Below are 18057 nucleotides of genomic sequence, written 5' to 3' on the forward strand. Positions count from 1 at the left end.
CCAGAAAGGGGCATGTTTCTTTAAAACTACCTGACAAGTCTGGCTCTACAAGGCCAGACTGCATAGAACATATCAGTGTTTTCTCCTTTCCTTTATTTTATTTTATTTTATTTTTTTTGAGACAGGGTCTCACTCTGTCACCCAGGCTGGAGTGCAAGTGGTGTGATCACAGCTCACTGAAGACTCAACCTCCCAGGCTCAAGCAATCCTCCCACCTCGCTCTCCCAAGGAGCTGTGACCACAGGTATACACCACAACTGGCTTTTTTTTTTTTTTTAAGATGGGGTCTCCCTATGTTGCCCAGGCTGGTATCGAACTTCTGGGCTCAAGTGATCCTCCCTTCTCGGCATCCCAAAGTGCTGAGATTATGGGCATGAGCCACCACACCTGGCCTTCATTTCCATTATTTTCAACTTACTTTACAGAGGTATATGGTACATACAATGTATACAAACAAACTCATCAGGCAGTTATTCTTTGACTTTAGTGAGTAAAGATGGCTCAGGAAGCTTGTTAAAAAGGCTAGTTCCTGGATCTCTCCCAAACTTAACTGAATCCATAATCACAAAATCTGGGAGGAGGGCCTAAGAAAATGAATTTTTAACAAATCTCCTGGGTGATTCTCATGCAGGTGGTCCTGCATAAGTGCTCCTGAATAAGACTAACCACGCTTTTAAAAACACTGCTGTAAGAAAACAAGATTGATGATTTAGTAAACTATATATATATGGTTTAGATATATATATATATAGATATATATATGCAAGTGTTGTCATCTTTGAAAGTCACCCTGGGAAGCTAAATGACTCACCTTATTGAATCCGTCTTTCAATCTGATATTATTCAAGATATTTCTGGAACTCCTTTGTTAGAATATTATCACAACTTGAGGTATATTTTAGATTATTTCTCTTCTGAAGGTTGATTTGATTTTTAAAACAGTTATGCATCATTAGAGTCTTATGCTTGTGAATACGGTAGGTGGGGAATATAATTTTAGGTCAGATACAAGATATATCTACTGAACAATTGAGATTAGTTTCTTGTGTGTTTCCTGCTCTGTTACTTGGGGCAGTAAACAAGGCCAAGGCCAAATATGCTTCAAATAATATAGCGGCTTGGTGGAATAGCAGCAGGTCAGAGAAGCATGCGGTGAACGCGACATTGGGTTTTTATCTCTGCTCTTCTTAGCTGTAGGATTTTAGGCAAGTAACTTAAGCTCCCTTAGCATCAGTTTCCATTTTTCTTGTTCTGCCTACCTCAGAGGGCTGATGTGAAGACTATATGAGATAATACAAATGAAAGCAATTTGTAAAACTGTAAAGTGATATACAAATATAGGGTGTCACTACTGGTAGTATTAAGAGTACATTGACTTTAAAGGATGTGATTCATTTGGTTGTCTAAATTCTTTTTTTTTTTTTAATTTGAGATGGAGTCTTGCTCTGTCACCCAGGCTGGAGTGTAATGGTACGATCTTGGCTCACTGCAACTTCCGCCTCTCGGGTTCAAGTGATTCTTCTGTCCTCAGCCTCCCAAGCAGCTAGGACTACAGGTGGGCACAACCATGCCTGACTAATTTGTGTATTTTTAGTAGAAACGGGGTTTCACCATATTGGCCAGGCTGGTCTTGAACTCCGGACCTTGTGATCTGCCCGCCTCAGGCTCCCAAAGTGCTGGGATTACAAGTGTGAGCCACTGCGCCTGGCCTGGTTATATAAATTCTTATTTGTTAAGGAAAAAATCTTCTTAATTAATTAATTTATTTTTTGGGACAAGGTCTTGCTCTATCACCCACACTGAAGTGCACTGGCATGATCTTGGCTCACTGCAACCTCTGCTTCCAGGGCTGAGGTGATCCGCCCACCTCAGCCTCCTGAGTAGCTGGGACTGCAGGTGCACACCACCATGCTTGGCTAATTGGTTTTTTTGTTTTGTTTTGTTTTGTTTTTACTTTTTGTAGAGACAGAGTTTCATTATGTTGCCCAGGCTGGTCTCGAATTCCTGGAGTCATACAATCCACCTGCTCAGCCTCCTGCTACTGGCATGAGCCACTGCACCCTGCCAAGTCTTAATTTATAATCAATTATTTCTCATTCATTGTTTCTAAAGAGGTTTGGATAAGTTAATGGATGACATAGCCACATCTGGTTACTAAAAAAACTAGGATCGTGGAGATATCTTCAAATTGTGAAGCAACAAGAGGATGACAACTCATCTTTTAGGAGGCCTTGTCAGAGATAGTGGGGCTGATCTGGAGGGCAGAACATCACAGAGTTTCAAGATCAGAAGTTCCCACGGCTATGCTTTCAGGGACCATTCTTTTTTCTTTTTCCTGCCACCCTCCTCAGGATTTTTTTTTCCCTAGAGATAGGGTCTCTCTGCCACCCAAGCTGGAGTGCAGTGGCACGAGCATAGCTCATTGCAACCTCAAACTCCTACCCTCAAGCCATCCTCCTGCCTTAGCCTCCCAAGTAAGTGGGACTACAGGCCTGCAGCACCATAGCTGGCTAATTTCTTTTCTTTTTTTTTTTCTTTCCTTTTCTTTTCTTTCTTTCTTTCTTTTTTTTTTTTTTTGTGACAGAGTCTCACTCTATCGCCAGGCTGGAGTGCAATGTCACTATCTTGGCTCACTGCAACCTCCACCTCCCTGGTTCAAGCAATTCTCCTGGCTCAGCTCCCCGAGTAGCTGGGATTACAGGCATGCGCCACCACACCCAGCTAATTTTTGCATTTTTAGTAGAGACGAGGGTTTCGCCATGTTGGTCAGGATGGTCTTGATCTCTTGACCTCATGATCCGCCCGCCTCGGCCTCCCAAAGTGCTGGGATTACAGGCGTGAATCACTGCACCTGGCACCTGGCTAATTTTTTATTTATTAAAAATTTTTTTTTTTTGTAGAGACAGGGGTGGACAGGGGGAATCTCACTTTGTTGTCCAGGCTAGTCTCAAACTCCTGACTTCAAGCAATCCTCTTGCCTTGGCCTTCCAAAATGCTGGGATTATAAGCATGAGCCACTGCTCTCAGCCTCAGGGATCATTCTATAGTTAGTTACCAGAAAAGTTTCTCTGAAAATGTAGAGCACCATAAAAAATTAAAAGAAATAAAAATAATCTGAAGCTCCCCAGACAGCACCAAGTTTGACTCCTACTGAATGAATGAATCTTCTTTTAAACCAAGAGTTTGTTTTCTACTTGAATACCTCTGGTATTAACAGGAGCTAACACTTACCTTGACTATCCATTCCACTGCCAGACAAAGCTACCTAATAGAAAGTTCTTTCTTAGATTAAGCCATTGCCAAGCATATTAAATCACCCCTACCTCCAGCCTAGACTCCATGACATATTCTCAGTCCATGAAGCTACCTTAGGCCTCTCCTCACCTTCTACTTTTTCTTCTGACATCACCGTATGACACAATGAGAGTGAGCGGAAAAACAAGTGCACCCAGTGATCTCCCTTTTTCACTGCTTCCACCAAAGTCTTGTCATAAAATGAAAACTTAGGATCAGCCAGTTTGTTGTAGGAGAAGTCAACCTTTTCTTTCTGGAACACATAAGCCAGAACAAACTTCTCAGCAGCAGCTTGATACTTTTCAGATCAATTTGGAGGCAGTTTCTGGAATGTGATGAGAACTCCTAGGAGGATGGCAAGGAAAAGCAAGATAAATGAAGGAGATTCTGTGCTGGTTTCTAAGGCCCCTGTAGCTCTGACCTGGATCATCTATTTATTGGGCCAGAAAACATCCTTCCTACAGGAGACAAGCTGGGCACTGTTCGGCAGACCCCTCTCGGGCTCATTCACTCTAGCTATTCTGAATGGTTAATGGCTATCTTCAAACTCTGCTCTTCTAGGTCCCAAATCTATGATAATCATACCTGAGGATAATCAAAACAGAGGGAGTAATAGCTCTGTATTTGTAGGTGGTGTCTGGAAAGAGCATTGTTTCTGGTTGTCCGTTGCCTGATTTTGGGAACTGAGTATGGAGTACAGTCCTACATACAGTGGTATCATTGTGTTACACTATTCCTCTCTGGCCCCACCAGAGTTAAAAGGAGGCTAGGGAAGAATACTGCAAGATAGAGCAAGGCCACATGACAAGGAAGCTTCAGTACGTGCTTGTTGTTCACAGACTTAATTCCTGCTTGACTTGTCAGCATACCTGATTCTTCCTGCCTCTGACCCTCATGGTCACTGACTTTGCTGCTTGTGTTCCTATTTCAGTCCTTCCTTCAATCTTGTGCATAGTCACTAACCATTTTCCTGGCTATGACCTTGGCTCCTTTAGCCATTGACTCTGATTCTCCATTTCAGCTAGGCTGCTTGCAGCCACCTTGGGCAAACACTTTTTTTCTGGCTCAGCTTGGCCCTAAGACTTTCTTTCTCTTTTTCTTTCTTTTTTGTTGTTGTTGTTTTGTTGTTATTGTTGAAACAGAGTCTCAGTCACCCAGACTGGAGTGCAGTGGTGCAATCTTGGCTCACCACAACCTTGACTTCCTGGGTTCAAGCAATTCTCGTGCCTCAGCCTCCCACGTAGCTGGAATTACAGGCGTGTGCTACCACGCCCAACTAATTTTTGTATTTTTAGTACAGACGGAGTTTCACCATGTTGGCCAGGATGGTCTCAAACTCCTGGCCTCAAGTGGTCCACCCACCTCAGCCCCCGCAAAATGCTAGGATTACAGGCGTTAGTCACTGCACCCAGCTGGCCCTAAGACTTTCTTTTCTCCACTCTGGAGTACAATGTTATGAACACATTTCTCCAGCTCATATCAGAACTCTCAAGGATCTTTCTCCAGTTTTCTGTATTTGTGGTGTTACTTGGGCTGGGCCCTACTACATCAAGTACAGACACAATTTTGTTGCTTGGTGCTATGTTGGGGAAAGGGAAGTTTATAGTGAGGTATATTGGCTCTTTTCTATATCTTACTTAGAGGGAGTTTGTCAGAGCAGCAAGGAGGTATGCTCAGGTCCAGAACCAAGCCCTAGACTTAGCCAACAATAGAGTTATAAGCTCGGGGAAGTTCATGGTTTCAGCAATTTAAGATGACCCATTATATAGCATATGTATCCTAAGGCTTTTCTAGAATTGAGACCTTACAGTGACACATTCTTTGAAACTAGAGGCTAGTGAGTAAGGAGAGACAAGGATGGAAAGGAAGGCATGAGCCAGATCCTGCATTACTATCTTATTACCAATAAGGTGTCAGTGATTTTCCACCAGAAGTGATGTGGATTCCTGTTGGAGAAAGTCCTCTGGTAGCAGCATGAAGAATATATTGGAACTAGCAAGATGAGAAGCAGGGAGACCAGTTAGGAGACCACTTAGTGATTCACAAGATAAATGATGAAGTAGTGACAATAAATATTAAATTAAGGGGATGGATTTGAAAATATAGAGAGTTAGAATTGATAGGACATGGATATAAGGAGTAAAAGAGAAGAAGAGTTAGGAATAATTTTATATTCCCTAATTGGGCCCCTGGATAGACAGTGAGACCATTCACCGAGATAGAATACCCAGCAGGAGAAGATTTTTTGACAGACTGAATTGGAGATCCTGAAGCCGTACAGGTAGTAATGAAAGCAGGCATTTGTACATATAGTTTCGAAGCTCAGGAAAGAGGTATGAGCTAGTTTATGATCCCCCCTTTCAGATAAGTAATGTTTGAGAACAGTGAACCCGTCTGGGTTCAGGACTGAGGCAGGACTGGCTGAGAGTTGCAGAACAGCATGATCTGAGAGGCAGCACTCATGGATAACTCTGAAATTGAAAGCAAGACAACCAGTCAAACAATGCTGAAAAGCAAGTCCAAGTACTAGACAAAAGGACAGAAACTGAGGATGACACCCGAGAGGAAGTGGATTCAGAATGGAGGGTAGAAGGTAGCAACTGAGGAAACTCTTGAATTGTTGTGGTATAGCTATAACATAGTTTTTAATAGGATATCTTTAGCTTTGGCCATGGATGGGAGGGAGTTATCCAGGTTTCCTTGGTTACATGGATTTGGAGGTTATCAGTACATAGGTAGTAAAGCCATGTAAATATATAAGATTACGTGAAGAGACTATATAGATGGAGAAGAGGTTAAATAATAGAGCCCTGAGGGAACATCAGCACCCAATGCAATGAGATGAGAAGAAGCAATCAGACAAGAAGGAAAAACAAGAAGAAATTGTTATTCAACGGAAGTTAAGGGACAAGAGAGCTTTAAGAAAAAGGGGAGTTTAAGAGTGCTAAAATCCACAGAGAAGTTGGGTCAGGATTTAATATCAAAGTAGTCATTCATGACCTTGGCTAGGATAGTTTCAGTGAATATGATAGGACAGAGTCTGAATACATAAAGCAGGCTGAAGAATGAATGAAAGGTGAGGAATTAGAGACTCCTATAATTGCCTGTTTACTTCTGTGACTCCTCCTCTAGGATGCCAACTCTGAAGGTAGGAATTAAGTCTGTTTTGTTTTCCCTGAACATTTTGTACTTACTCAGGGTCTGACATATGGTAGACACTCAATAAATATTTTGGACTGACTGATGGAGACAGATAATGGCTAGAGGGGAATGCAAGAACAAGGTAAGGTTATAAGTATTTTTAAAAATAGAATACAAAAAAATATTAAAAATGTATTGTTAGTGGTTACTTCTGGTTAACAAGCTGTGGCTTTTAAAAACCCATTTATTTCATTTAAAATTATTATTATTATTTTGAGACAGAGTCTCACTGTGTTTGAGACAGAGTCACTGGAGAGCAGTGGTGCACTCTCAGCTCACTGCAGCCTCAGCCTCCGAGGTTCAGGTGATGATTGTGCCTCAGCCTCCTAAGTATCTAGGATTACACAGGCATGGCCACCATACCCAGCTAATCTTTGTATTTTTAGTAGAGAACGGGTTTTGCCATGTTAGCCAGGCTGGTCTCAAACTCCTGGCCTCAAGTGATCTGCCCACCTTGGCCTCCCAAAGTGCTGGGATTACAGGCACGAACCACCATGCCTGGCCTAATACTCTTTTTTTTAAGAACAGTTTCAGGTTTACAAAAAAACTAAGCAAAGTACAGAGAGTTCCTGCATACTCCCTCTCTCACCTCCACCCTACAGTTTTCCCTATCAACATGTTGCATTATTGTGGTACATTTGTTACAACTGATGAACCAATATTGCTACATTATTATAAACTGATGGCCATAGTTTGCATCATCTTTGACTCTGTGTTGTGTTTCATGGGTTTGACAAGCACATAATGTCACGAATCCACCATGACAACATCATACAGAATAGTTTCACTGCCCCAAACATCCCCTGTGCTCTACTGCTTTATCCCTCTCCGCACTCTCTCCAAACCCCTGGTAACCACAGATCTTTTTGTTTTTACTGCCTTTATCGTTTTCCTTTTTGCAAAATGTCATATATTTGAAATCACACAGTATTGTGTGATTGGCTTCTTTCACCTAACAATATGAACTTAAAGTTCCTCTGTGGTGTGTGTGTGTGGCTTGATAGCACTTCTTTTTATTGCTGAATAATATTCCATTGTATGGACATACTAATGTAAACAGTTGAGCTGAGGCCAGGCATGGTGGCTCATGTCTGTAATCCCAGAACTTGGGGAGGCCGAGGAGGGCAGATCACTTGAGGCCAGGAGTTTGAGACCAGCCTGGCCAACATGGTGAAACCCCTTCTCTACTAAAAATACAAAGATTAGCTGGGTATGGTGGCCATGCCTATAATCCTAGCTACTTAGGAGGCTGAGGCACAATCATCACCTGAACCTGGGAGGCGGAGGCTGCAGTGAGCTGAGATTGTGCCACTGCACTCCAGCCGGGCGATGGAGCCAGACTCTGTGAAGAAAAAAAAAGAAAAAAGACAAGCTGAGGGGAAAGAATCACATAAGGGGATATTCAGATATTAAGAAAGAGAGAATACAGGATTGACTGAGGTTCCTGAAGAAGTAGGAAGGGATGGAATCTAGAATATATAGATTAGTACTGAAGGAAAAAGTTATAACTTTTTTGAGACTGAAGGAAAGGAAGTAAAGGCGGGTTAAAATATATGTACAGAGGAGGATATTTAGCTGATAGTTTGGATTTTTCTCAGTAAAATAGAAGGAAATATCATTTGCTACATACTGGGGAGCCAGGGGAGCGTGGTAGAAGGCCTAAGAATGGTGATTGTTTAGAAAAGCTGATACGTAGAATAAAATATGAAGCCAATTACAAAATGGTGAAAAATTTGCCAAGTAGCACTGGGACAGAGGACAGTGGAGTCTCTGAATTTATAATGGTTTTATGATCTCCAAAATAGTGCTCAACACTCTCAGATTAGAAACAGAGCAGGGTCAATGGCTTGGTTAATTCAAGGTTGAGATTTGTTTAGTGATTAAAGAGAAGAAAAGGAGAACTAGTAAGGTACTGAGGATGCTTATGATCTCAGGGTACAGACAGGCAAGCTAGGAAAGGAAGTAAAGTTGTAAGGAATTGATAGACTGGAGAAAAAGGAAAGCAAAGGGTTTATAAATCTCCATGAGGTAAAAAAGCAGGAATACTTAAAAAAAATCTCAAGTACTGAGCCATGTACTGAGAATATGGAGGAGTAAGTTTTGTGATCAAAGATTGTGAAAAGGAAGTTTATAATTCCACAGTAGTACAACTCTGGACAATGACATGGTCATATGGAAATGGGTGATACAGAGAGATCTTCTGAAGGATTCTTTCAGATACCTGAAAGAGTCCACAGTGATAGGTCGTCCAATAAAGATGACAATACCCCCCAAAACACTAGCAGTGATTGGGAGGGGAGGGAGAAGTTTCAGAGCCCTCAGTGAATGGGATGTAGAAGCCAGAAGCTTCCTAGATAGCAACAACAAGAAGAGTTAAAGATGATCATAGCCAGAAGTCATAAGCATCACAGGAAGAAAGACTGTGTAGGAGAGAAAAACTAATGGTTAAACATGGCACATGATAATGAGGGCAACACCTTTGGGCTTATCGTGTCCAGAGTTTATGGTATGCAGAGTATGAGAGAGATGGAAGAAAAAGGAATGTTCTCAGGGAAAGTCATGTTTCAATTAATGAAGGGATTGAGGCTACAGGTAAGTTTGTTTATAAGAGAACAAAGAGTCCAGTGATTTAGTGAAAAATGTTTTATGGTCAATCAGTCGTGGACAGAAGAGGGAGAGGAAAGAAACTCCAGGAGGGATTTACTCCCTAGAAGCTATAACTTTGCCTATATTGCCAAGGTCATTAGCCGAGCCCTGGAAGATGATTTAAGGCAAATCACTGAATTTCCTTCCCCTTCCCAATCTCTTTGGATGGATAGGGGTAAGAACTGGAGTCAGATGTTTGGTATATAAGTCAAGTGGCTGAGAGTTTGGAATTGGGTCTAGCAAGACAAGGATAAGGTGAGAAATACCCTGAAGGCAACAGAGGAACCCCTATGAAGGGATACTTAAACCCATAAGCAAAAGCTGGGTCCAACACTAGAGAAAACAGTAAAAATTAACCAGCTAGAGATAAGAAGAATTAATAGGAAGATATTTTTATAATTTTATAAAGACTGTTGAGTATGTCACAGATCCTTAAGTTATAAAGGAAAATGACTGATAGATTTGATTACATGAATTAAAAACTTCTACACAAAATATTATTTAACAAATTAAAAACCAAAAGACAAAATGGGAAAAATAACTGTAACATATGCACCAGACAAAGGAAGAGCTGGTATTTTTACTGTATAAAGAGCATTTTCAAATAAGAAAAAAAGGCCAAAGAATATGAATAGACAGTTCACAAAGTAAGTGTAAATGGGCAATAAAGAGATGATAAGGGGAAGAAAAATAAGCACATAAAAATGATTCAATCTAATTAGTAATCAAAAAAGGTAAATTAAATAATTAGATACTATTTTTCATCAATTAAATTTCAACAGATTAAAAATTGTCAATACCAGTTCTGACAAGCATATGGGGGGAAAGAAATTGTCATATATTTTTGATGGGATTATAAAGTTATGCAAATCTACCTGGAGGGCAATATGGCACTATCTAATGTATTAAAACATGGCTACCTTTTGACCAACAAATTTTACTTCTAGGACTTTATTCTAAAGAAATAATTATCAGAAAAGTAGACAAAATGTATGTGCCATAATGATTACCAAAATGTCATTTGTAATCACAAAAGAAAATGGAATAAAAATAAGAAATTAAATAAATTAAGGTACACTGATAGAATTGAATAGTAGACACCCATTCAAAATGATGATGGAAACCTAGACCTACTGACATGGAAAGATGATGACAATAATAGTGTCAAGTGAACAAAAGGAAACTGGAAATAATAAGCATACTATGATTTTGTCTCCCCCATCTTCTAGATCTAGATGTACATATGTGTGTGTGTATATACATACGAAAAGCATAGGATATACTCCCTAACTTTAAATTGGCTACCTAAATGGGCTGGAATACTTTTAACTTTCTTCATACATTTCTGTATTATTTAAATTTTTTTTACAATGAGCATGGATTATTTTTTAAAGAGAAAAAGCCAGTAAAGCTATTTTTGTTTAAAAAGAACAAACGAAGATCTTCAGAATTAAACATAGGTCATTTACATAATGCCTTCTGATATTTCTGATATTACGGGGCCAATAAAAGCTTTAATATTTCAGTGGCTAAGGGAGTCTCAATTTGTGCTTCTCTGAAGCACAGCCTCACTCAGCTCCCACATGCATTTCCCATGGAGCTGTAATCACTTACCTCAGAGACTGTCACCCTCTGTCCATCCTTGTCATAAGTATCACCTGTTGGTAAGTGAACACAGCAGAGACTTGGCAAAGGTTTTAAAGGAGGGTTTGAATTTCTTTAAATTATGGTTAAAAAAAATATATATATCACATAAAACTTGCCATTTTAACTATTTTAAATGTAAAATGCAATGACATTAATTATATTCACAATGTTGTGCAACAATCACCACTATATGTTTTCAACATTTTTTCAGCACCCCAAACAGAAACTTCCCATTTCTTCCCACCACCAGCCCCTAGTAACCTCTAATCTATTTTCTGTCTCTATGAATTTGCCTATTGTAGATAGTTCACATAAGTAGAATCATAAAATTTTTGTCTTTTTGTGTTTAGCTTACATCATTTAGCATAATGCTTTCAAGGTTCATCCATGTTGTAGCATGTATCAAATTTCATTACTTTTTTATGGATGATTCACATTCCATTGTATGTATATGCTGTACCACATTTTCTTTATCCATTCGTATGTGGATGGACATGTGGGTTATTTCTACCTCTGGACTTACGTGAATAATGTCACAATGAACATTGGTATACATGTATCCGAGTTCTTGTTTTCAAGTTTTGGGAGTATATACCTAGGAATCAAATTGCTGGGTGATATGGTGATTTAAAGGAGGGGCCTTAAAAGCTTATTTATTCTGATTCCTTCATCCTAGACTTGCAGTCAAGCTGCCCCCAGTCTCCTCAGGCCACCTAGCTCCCAGTGCCCAGTAAGCTCTTTTCCCTAAGCCAATGGTAAGAAGAGGTTTGCTTGGGCCTCAACTCTTCCCTCCTAAGTGAGAATAAGATGAAGCTAGAAGTGAAAGGCTTCACACCTCAGAAAGCCCTCCAATCATAAGAGTTACCCAGAAGAGATGTGGACTTAGTTTTAGAGCGTTTGGGATTCTTGACCAGTGGATGACAGACAGAATCGGGGTAGAAGACATGTCTGATGCCAAGCATGGAAACACTCATGGTCCTTTGCAACTTTACCCAGTATATGGTCAGGTCTTAAAATGAGCCAGAGAATTAAAAGGCTCACCCAAATCAACTCATCCAAAAATAAGCCTTCAGAATTTATATAAATGAAAATTTGTTTGACATGGTTACCAAACAAATAATAAGAAATATAGGAAATAACAGGAAATATTAGAGTGCTCTAGTTTTTTTTTTTTTTTTTTTTTTTTAGACAGGAGTTTCACTCTTGTCATCCAGGCTGGAATGCAGTGGCGTGATCTTGGCTCACTGCAAACTTCACCTCCTGGGTTCAAGTAATTCTCCCACCTCAGCCTCCGAAGTAGCTGGGATTACAGGTGTGTGCCATCATGCCTGGCTAATATTTTTGTATTTTTAGTTGAGATGGGGTTTCACCATGTTGGCCAGGCTCGTCTCGAACTCCTGACCTCAGGTGATCTGCCTGCCTCAGCCTCCCAAAGTATTGAAATTACAGGCATAAGCCAACGCTTCCGGCCTAGCTTTTTTTTAATTCAAAAATTTCAATTATTTATTGATATGCAATTTACTTAACATATAATTATCCATTTTAATGTGTACAATTTAGAGGCATTTAGTGCATTTATAATGTGCAACTACCACCTCTCTCTAGTTTCAAAACTTTTTGGTCACCCCAGAAAGATTATCCCATGTGTTCTAGTTTTTTAGATGTGATTACCTTCTTCTGTTAGCTAGGACACTGGGTATGAGTGTTCACACACATGAGGACTTTATCACAAAAACAAGCTTATGCTTAAGGCATAAGATAAATAAGGGACTGGGCCTGGGAGACACTGATCAAACTCTGACTACCCTTTGATGGTTTCTCTCAATAATATTTATTGCTCTAAAGGGGAATCAGGAAATTAGCAGCTTCAGTAATACATTGACTGCTCCATTTAATTTATCTATTTTTAATTTTATTATTAATTGACAAATAATAATTGTATATATTTATGGATACAATGTGATGTTTTCATATATGTATACACCATGGAATGATTATATCAAGCTAACATATTCATCATCTCACAAACTTATTTTTTTTTTTTTTGAGATGGAGTCTCGCTCAGTTGCCCAGGCTGGAGTGCAGTGGCGCGATCCCGGCTCACTGCAAGCTCCGCCTCCTGGGTTCACGCCATTCTCCTGCCTCAGCCTCCCAAGTAGCTGGGACTACAAGCGCTCGCCGCCACGCCTGGCTAATTTTTTTTTTTGCATTTTTAGTAGAGACGGGGCTTCACCATGTTAGCCAGGATGGTCTCGATCTCCTGACCTTGTGATCCGCCCGTCTCGGCCTCCCAAAGTGCTGGGATTACAGGCTTGAGCCACCGCGCCCGGCCGCAAACTTATTTTTTTATAGTGAGAACACTTAAAACTCTTTTAGCAATTCTGATATATGCAATGCATTATTATTAACTAGGATCAACATGCTGTGCAATGGATCTTGAAGACTCACTCCTCCCGCCTAACTGAAACTTTGTACCCTTTGACCAACATCCATCTGATTTAAAATGGGAGTGAAACTACGTATATAGACATTAGGAACTCCTTGAGGACAGAGACTAAGTCTTGTACATCTTGGTATTCTCCATGCCCAACACAATAGATTGTACCTATAAGATGCTAAATAAATGCTTTTTGGTTAGAACTGTTTGGGCTGGGTGGTCTTTGCTTAGAGAATAGAGACAGTTGTGAGAATAGGAGGTAAATGTGAATTCCAGAGGCTTATAGATTTAGAGCTAGATTCATCTTGAAAACAATTTGCAAAGTAAAAATTCCCCAGGACTTGGGGAAAGCAGGAAGACATGCATACCATAGAGCTTCCCATTAATAGAACATTTGTTGAAAATCATAATGTTCTGAGTCAGAGTCCCTGTTTTGTCAGAGAACACATATTTGACTTGGCCGAGCTCCTCATTAAGGGTGGTAGTACGAGCCTGTGCTGGTGTGTTCCTTGGTGCATAAAACATCTTCCGATCCCAGTTGATATATAAACTGTTGCCCAATCTTATTATTTCAACACTAAGGAAAAAGAAAAAGAATGGTTCTGCGTCAGAACAGGACAAGCAAATATAACATCCTGGTTTCTTTCTTAGCAGTTCTGTGGTAGATCAGGGCTAGCATCTGAAAATTAGGGTGTCTTCCTTGGGATTCTACCCTTCTGAAGGACCCTTCCCACCAGCCAACCCACGGTAATGCTGACTTTGGCCATTATCACTCAAGGCTTTACCACCTGCACCCAGATACACTTGATTAACTCTTTTGAGTGATACTTGTCTTTTATTCTTTTTTTTTTTTTTCCAAAATGTATCCAGAAAAAGTTACAATTTTGGAATTTCTGCAGTAATGCAAGGTGTGATAGAGTAACAGTTAACTTATAAAAGGCTGTGTTGGCCCAGTTGGAGGATTATTGCTCCTGTCACATGGGGAAGACAGAGGAACTTGACACACTCAGAGTTTATTTCAGAATAAGGAAAGAAGCTATGGAAATTAGGAATAGTTTACGGGCTGAACCTCTGATAAATTTCCAGGCACAGTCAGCCTGCCTGTGGTGTGCCTCCTCCCACAACAATCTCTTCTCATTTTAAAAGAGTTTTCCCTATTGCCTTTGTCATACTCCTCTTCTGCTCCAAACAGCATCCATTATAGATTCTTTATGGCTAATAAGCATGTTCATTTTAAAACAGTGAAGACTTTTTTTTTTTTTTTTTTTTGAGATGGAGTCTCGCTCTGTCGCCCAGGCTGGAGTCCAGTGGCCGGATCTCAGCTCACTGCAAGCTCCGCCTCCCGGGTTTACGCCATTCTCCTGCCTCAGCCTCCCGAGTACCTGGGACTACAGGCGCCCGCCATCTCGCCCGGCTAGTTTTTTGTATTTTTTAATAGAGACGGGGTTTCACCGTGTTAGCCAGGATGGTCTCGATCTCCTGACCTCGTGATCCGCCCGCCTCGGCCTCCCAAAGTGCTGGGATTACAGGCTTGAGCCACCGCGCCCGGCAACAGTGAAGACTTTTAAGGGGTCTCCTTCTTATCATCATTCATACTTAATGTGTTTTAGTCTGCTTTATTATAAGGGTGATTATTAGTAATCCCTGTCTGAGACAGCTGCACTGAGAGATGGGGATTTTTTCCTTTGAGGTAAAGAAGGAGGCGCTCAGGTCCTCATCATCGACTGATTATTGATAATCTCTATGCCTGGAGTTGGGACTCCTCCCATCCTTTACCATATCCAGCCACCACAGCAATCTCTCTAAACCTTAGCACATAGTAGATACTCAATAAATATTACTAAATAAGGTAATCTAGTTACATAGGGTACTTTTTTTTAATTGCCAAAAAGCCCCGGTACAGGGTTTAGAAAGCCTGGAAAGGAGGAAACTAAAATGTATTTGGGTGTATGTATGTGTAAGGAAATGCAGAACCTGGAAAAGGATGATCAGAGTAGGGTAAATACTTTTTTCCACCATTTCAAATTTTCATTCAAGGTGCTTATGAAAAAGAGTAAGAAAAATCCTTCTTCTTCTCTTCTACAACTTTTAGGAATTGAACTTAGGTCAAAATTACACTTATCTACCATCTGTCACACTGTTTCTGTGGGAAAATGCATTCTGAATTCTGATTAATTGACTTACAAGTGAATGTTTGGACCTATCTCATGGGTAAACTATGGGCTGCCTGGCCTATCTTCCTGGGGAACCTACCCATGTGTCAGCATCACCGAATTTGTGTGTATGTTTTCTAGTTATTTCATGTGTTTGTATGTCTTATTTAGTCACTTACTTTTTAAGTTATTTGAGGGCAGGGATAATTTTCTTTTTGTATAAACCACACAGTGTCTTCCTAGCACAGTATTCTGGACATGGAAGGCATTTATGCAATCTCTAGATATATCTCAGAGCATTTTGTACACCAGGTACTGTGGAGAGTAAGGGGTAAAAGAGCACAAGTGTATGCTTTTTAAAAGTTCACACTCTGGTTGGGGAATTAAGTAGACAGTATGAAGTCAGCTCCTCCCCCACACCCCAAAGTGATCAAAGAAGCCTACCTGACATAGAGGGAAATGGGCACCATGGTATTGAGAATAATGAAGTAGGACCAGAATATGAGGATGGCAGAGACAGCTGATGAAGAGACATATTTTTCCCACGGCAGAAAAATCTGGAAGTGGTAGCCTTTCTTGTTCTGCCAAATGCCATGCCCAACTGCTAGGACAAAACATATGATGCCTAAACCCAGGAAAATCTATAAATGAAAAAAAAAGAATTAAGTGAACATTTTATCCAAGATGTGTACTGCTTCAGTTCTACAGTCTAGAGCCTTATCTCTCAACAAAGTGTCCCTCTCCTAGGAGGGCGGGGAGGCCCTATAGTTCACAGGCTGTAGGCAGCAGTCCATAGGACAGAAAAGAAACTCCAGTAGAAGCCCTCCTTGGACATATTATTTAATATTTGCAATAATCCTCTTTTAATAATAGATGAGGAACTTAAGAGTGAGAAAGAATTTTGTCTAAAGTCACTCAGCTACTGAGTAGAAGAAACAGGTTTTGAACCAGTTCCAGAACCCAAGCACTTAATCATTCCATTGTTGAAGCTGCTTTAACAGAAGTCTAAAATGTGTGGGGCTTAGCAGTTAGCGGGTGGGTGATAAGGAAACTGATATAAAAGGCTGAAAATATGGTAGTCATGTTAACATTAAAGAATTTGGTAAAACTGAAAGGTAGACCATATGCCTACTGAACCTTGCAGCTCTAAGAGAAGTGGTTAGAAAGAATCAAAATATTGTGTGTTGGCTGCCTTTGAAAGGTATTAAAAGAAAGAGTTGGCTGTGTGCAGTGACTCATGCATGCCATCCCAGGATTTTGGAAAGACCAGACAGGAGGATTGCTTGGGGCCAGGAATTTGTGACCAGCCTGGGCAATATACTGAGACCCCATCTGTACTAAAAAAAATTTTTAAAAGTTAAACGAGGGAAAGAATTAGCCAATTTGTAGGCAGAAATGAGAAGGTACAGAAACATGGGGCATCAAAGAACTATGACTTCTAGACATTAAACAGGAAGAGATAAGATTGAGACCTTAAGCAAAAAAGGCCCAATAATTACTGTCAACAAAGTGACTCAGCCTTTAGGCAAAGTTCAGGTTAAAGGTGATACCTTCTTACCCATGACTATTATTCCACATAGCCTCAACTTTCTTGCCATTAAGTTAGAAGGGCACGGAGGGGCAAGGAAGCAAAGAAATAGGACAAACTCAAAAACTATGTCTAGGAAAGAATTTTTGGGGGCAGGGGGTTACTGACACATGAAACTAATTGGAAGCAAACAGATGAGAAGCCTTATGGGTTTTGGAGGAATGGTATTACTAGGTAACTATGAGCCTGGTCTAAAAAAGCCTGTGACTGTTTGGAAACCCTTAAAACCACACTGGGCAGGAAGCAGGTTACAAAAACTGCAGTCCCTAAGAAGAGTATACTCCCCAACATCCACTTCAGGGTTGGTCAGCAAGGATAAAGAATGAGGGAAAACTTCTCAGAAGTGGAGCTAGAAATCACTGAGAGCAATGAATAAAGGAGATCCTCTCACATCTCCAGACCAAGAGGAACCTCATTTAGATCTGATGGAGAGAACTGTGCATCAGTGAGAGATCTTGGACTCTGAGTTGGATGCAGTGACTGGGTAGGATTTGGGGGAGATGATGAGGGTGTTCCATATGTGGGAGGAAAAATGAAATGGATATGATGATCAGAAGGGTAGATTGCGGCAGCGATAATCATATGTATTCATTAAATTCTATTTTCTTTTCCTTCTGAGCACATATCTAGAGCACATTTCCCCAGCTCTCTTGCAGTTATATGTAACTCTGTTCTAGCCAGCGCAATGTTGGTGGAAGTGATTATGCTACTTACACGCTTGGCCCTAAAATGCTATCATGTGTGGCCAGGTGCAGTGGCTCACGCCTGTAATCCCAACACTTTGGTAGGCCGAGGTGGGCGGATCACGAGGTCAAGAGATTGAGACCATCCTGGTCAACATGGTGAAAACCCATCTCTACTAAAAATACAAAAATTAGTGGGGTGTGGTGGCGTGAACCTGTAGTCCCAGCTACTCAGAAGGCTGAGGCAGGAGAATCGCTTGAACCCAGGAGGCAGAAGTTGCAGTGATCCAAGATCACGCCACTGCACTCCAGCCTGGGCGACAGAGCGAGACTCCATCTCAAAAAAAAAAAAAAAGTGCTGTGTGAGTCTTCCTATTCTCTCTTCTTCCCCATTTGCTGGTTGAATGC

At 40.6% G+C, this 18057-nt stretch overlaps 1 protein-coding gene across 2 annotated transcripts in view; it reads right to left on the reverse strand.

The window, feature by feature from the left end:
* LOC117099018 (phospholipid-transporting ATPase FetA-like) overlaps window positions 1-18057 on the reverse strand; it is a 119539-nt gene that overhangs the window by 25809 nt on the left and 75673 nt on the right. For both annotated transcript variants that reach the window (XM_033238181.1, XM_033238180.1), the window contains exons 12-15: window positions 15823-16019; window positions 13594-13802; window positions 10756-10799; window positions 3385-3547 (exon numbers count right to left, since the gene is read on the reverse strand). In XM_033238181.1, coding sequence (XP_033094072.1) covers window positions 3385-3547; window positions 10756-10799; window positions 13594-13802; window positions 15823-16019 — 613 coding nt within the window. The remainder of the gene's footprint in view (window positions 1-3384; window positions 3548-10755; window positions 10800-13593; window positions 13803-15822; window positions 16020-18057) is intronic.

This window comes from Trachypithecus francoisi, unplaced genomic scaffold, assembly GCF_009764315.1.
Source record: "Trachypithecus francoisi isolate TF-2019V2 unplaced genomic scaffold, Tfra_2.0 Lachesis_group16, whole genome shotgun sequence".
In the NCBI taxonomy this organism is placed as follows: Eukaryota; Metazoa; Chordata; class Mammalia; order Primates; family Cercopithecidae; genus Trachypithecus; species Trachypithecus francoisi.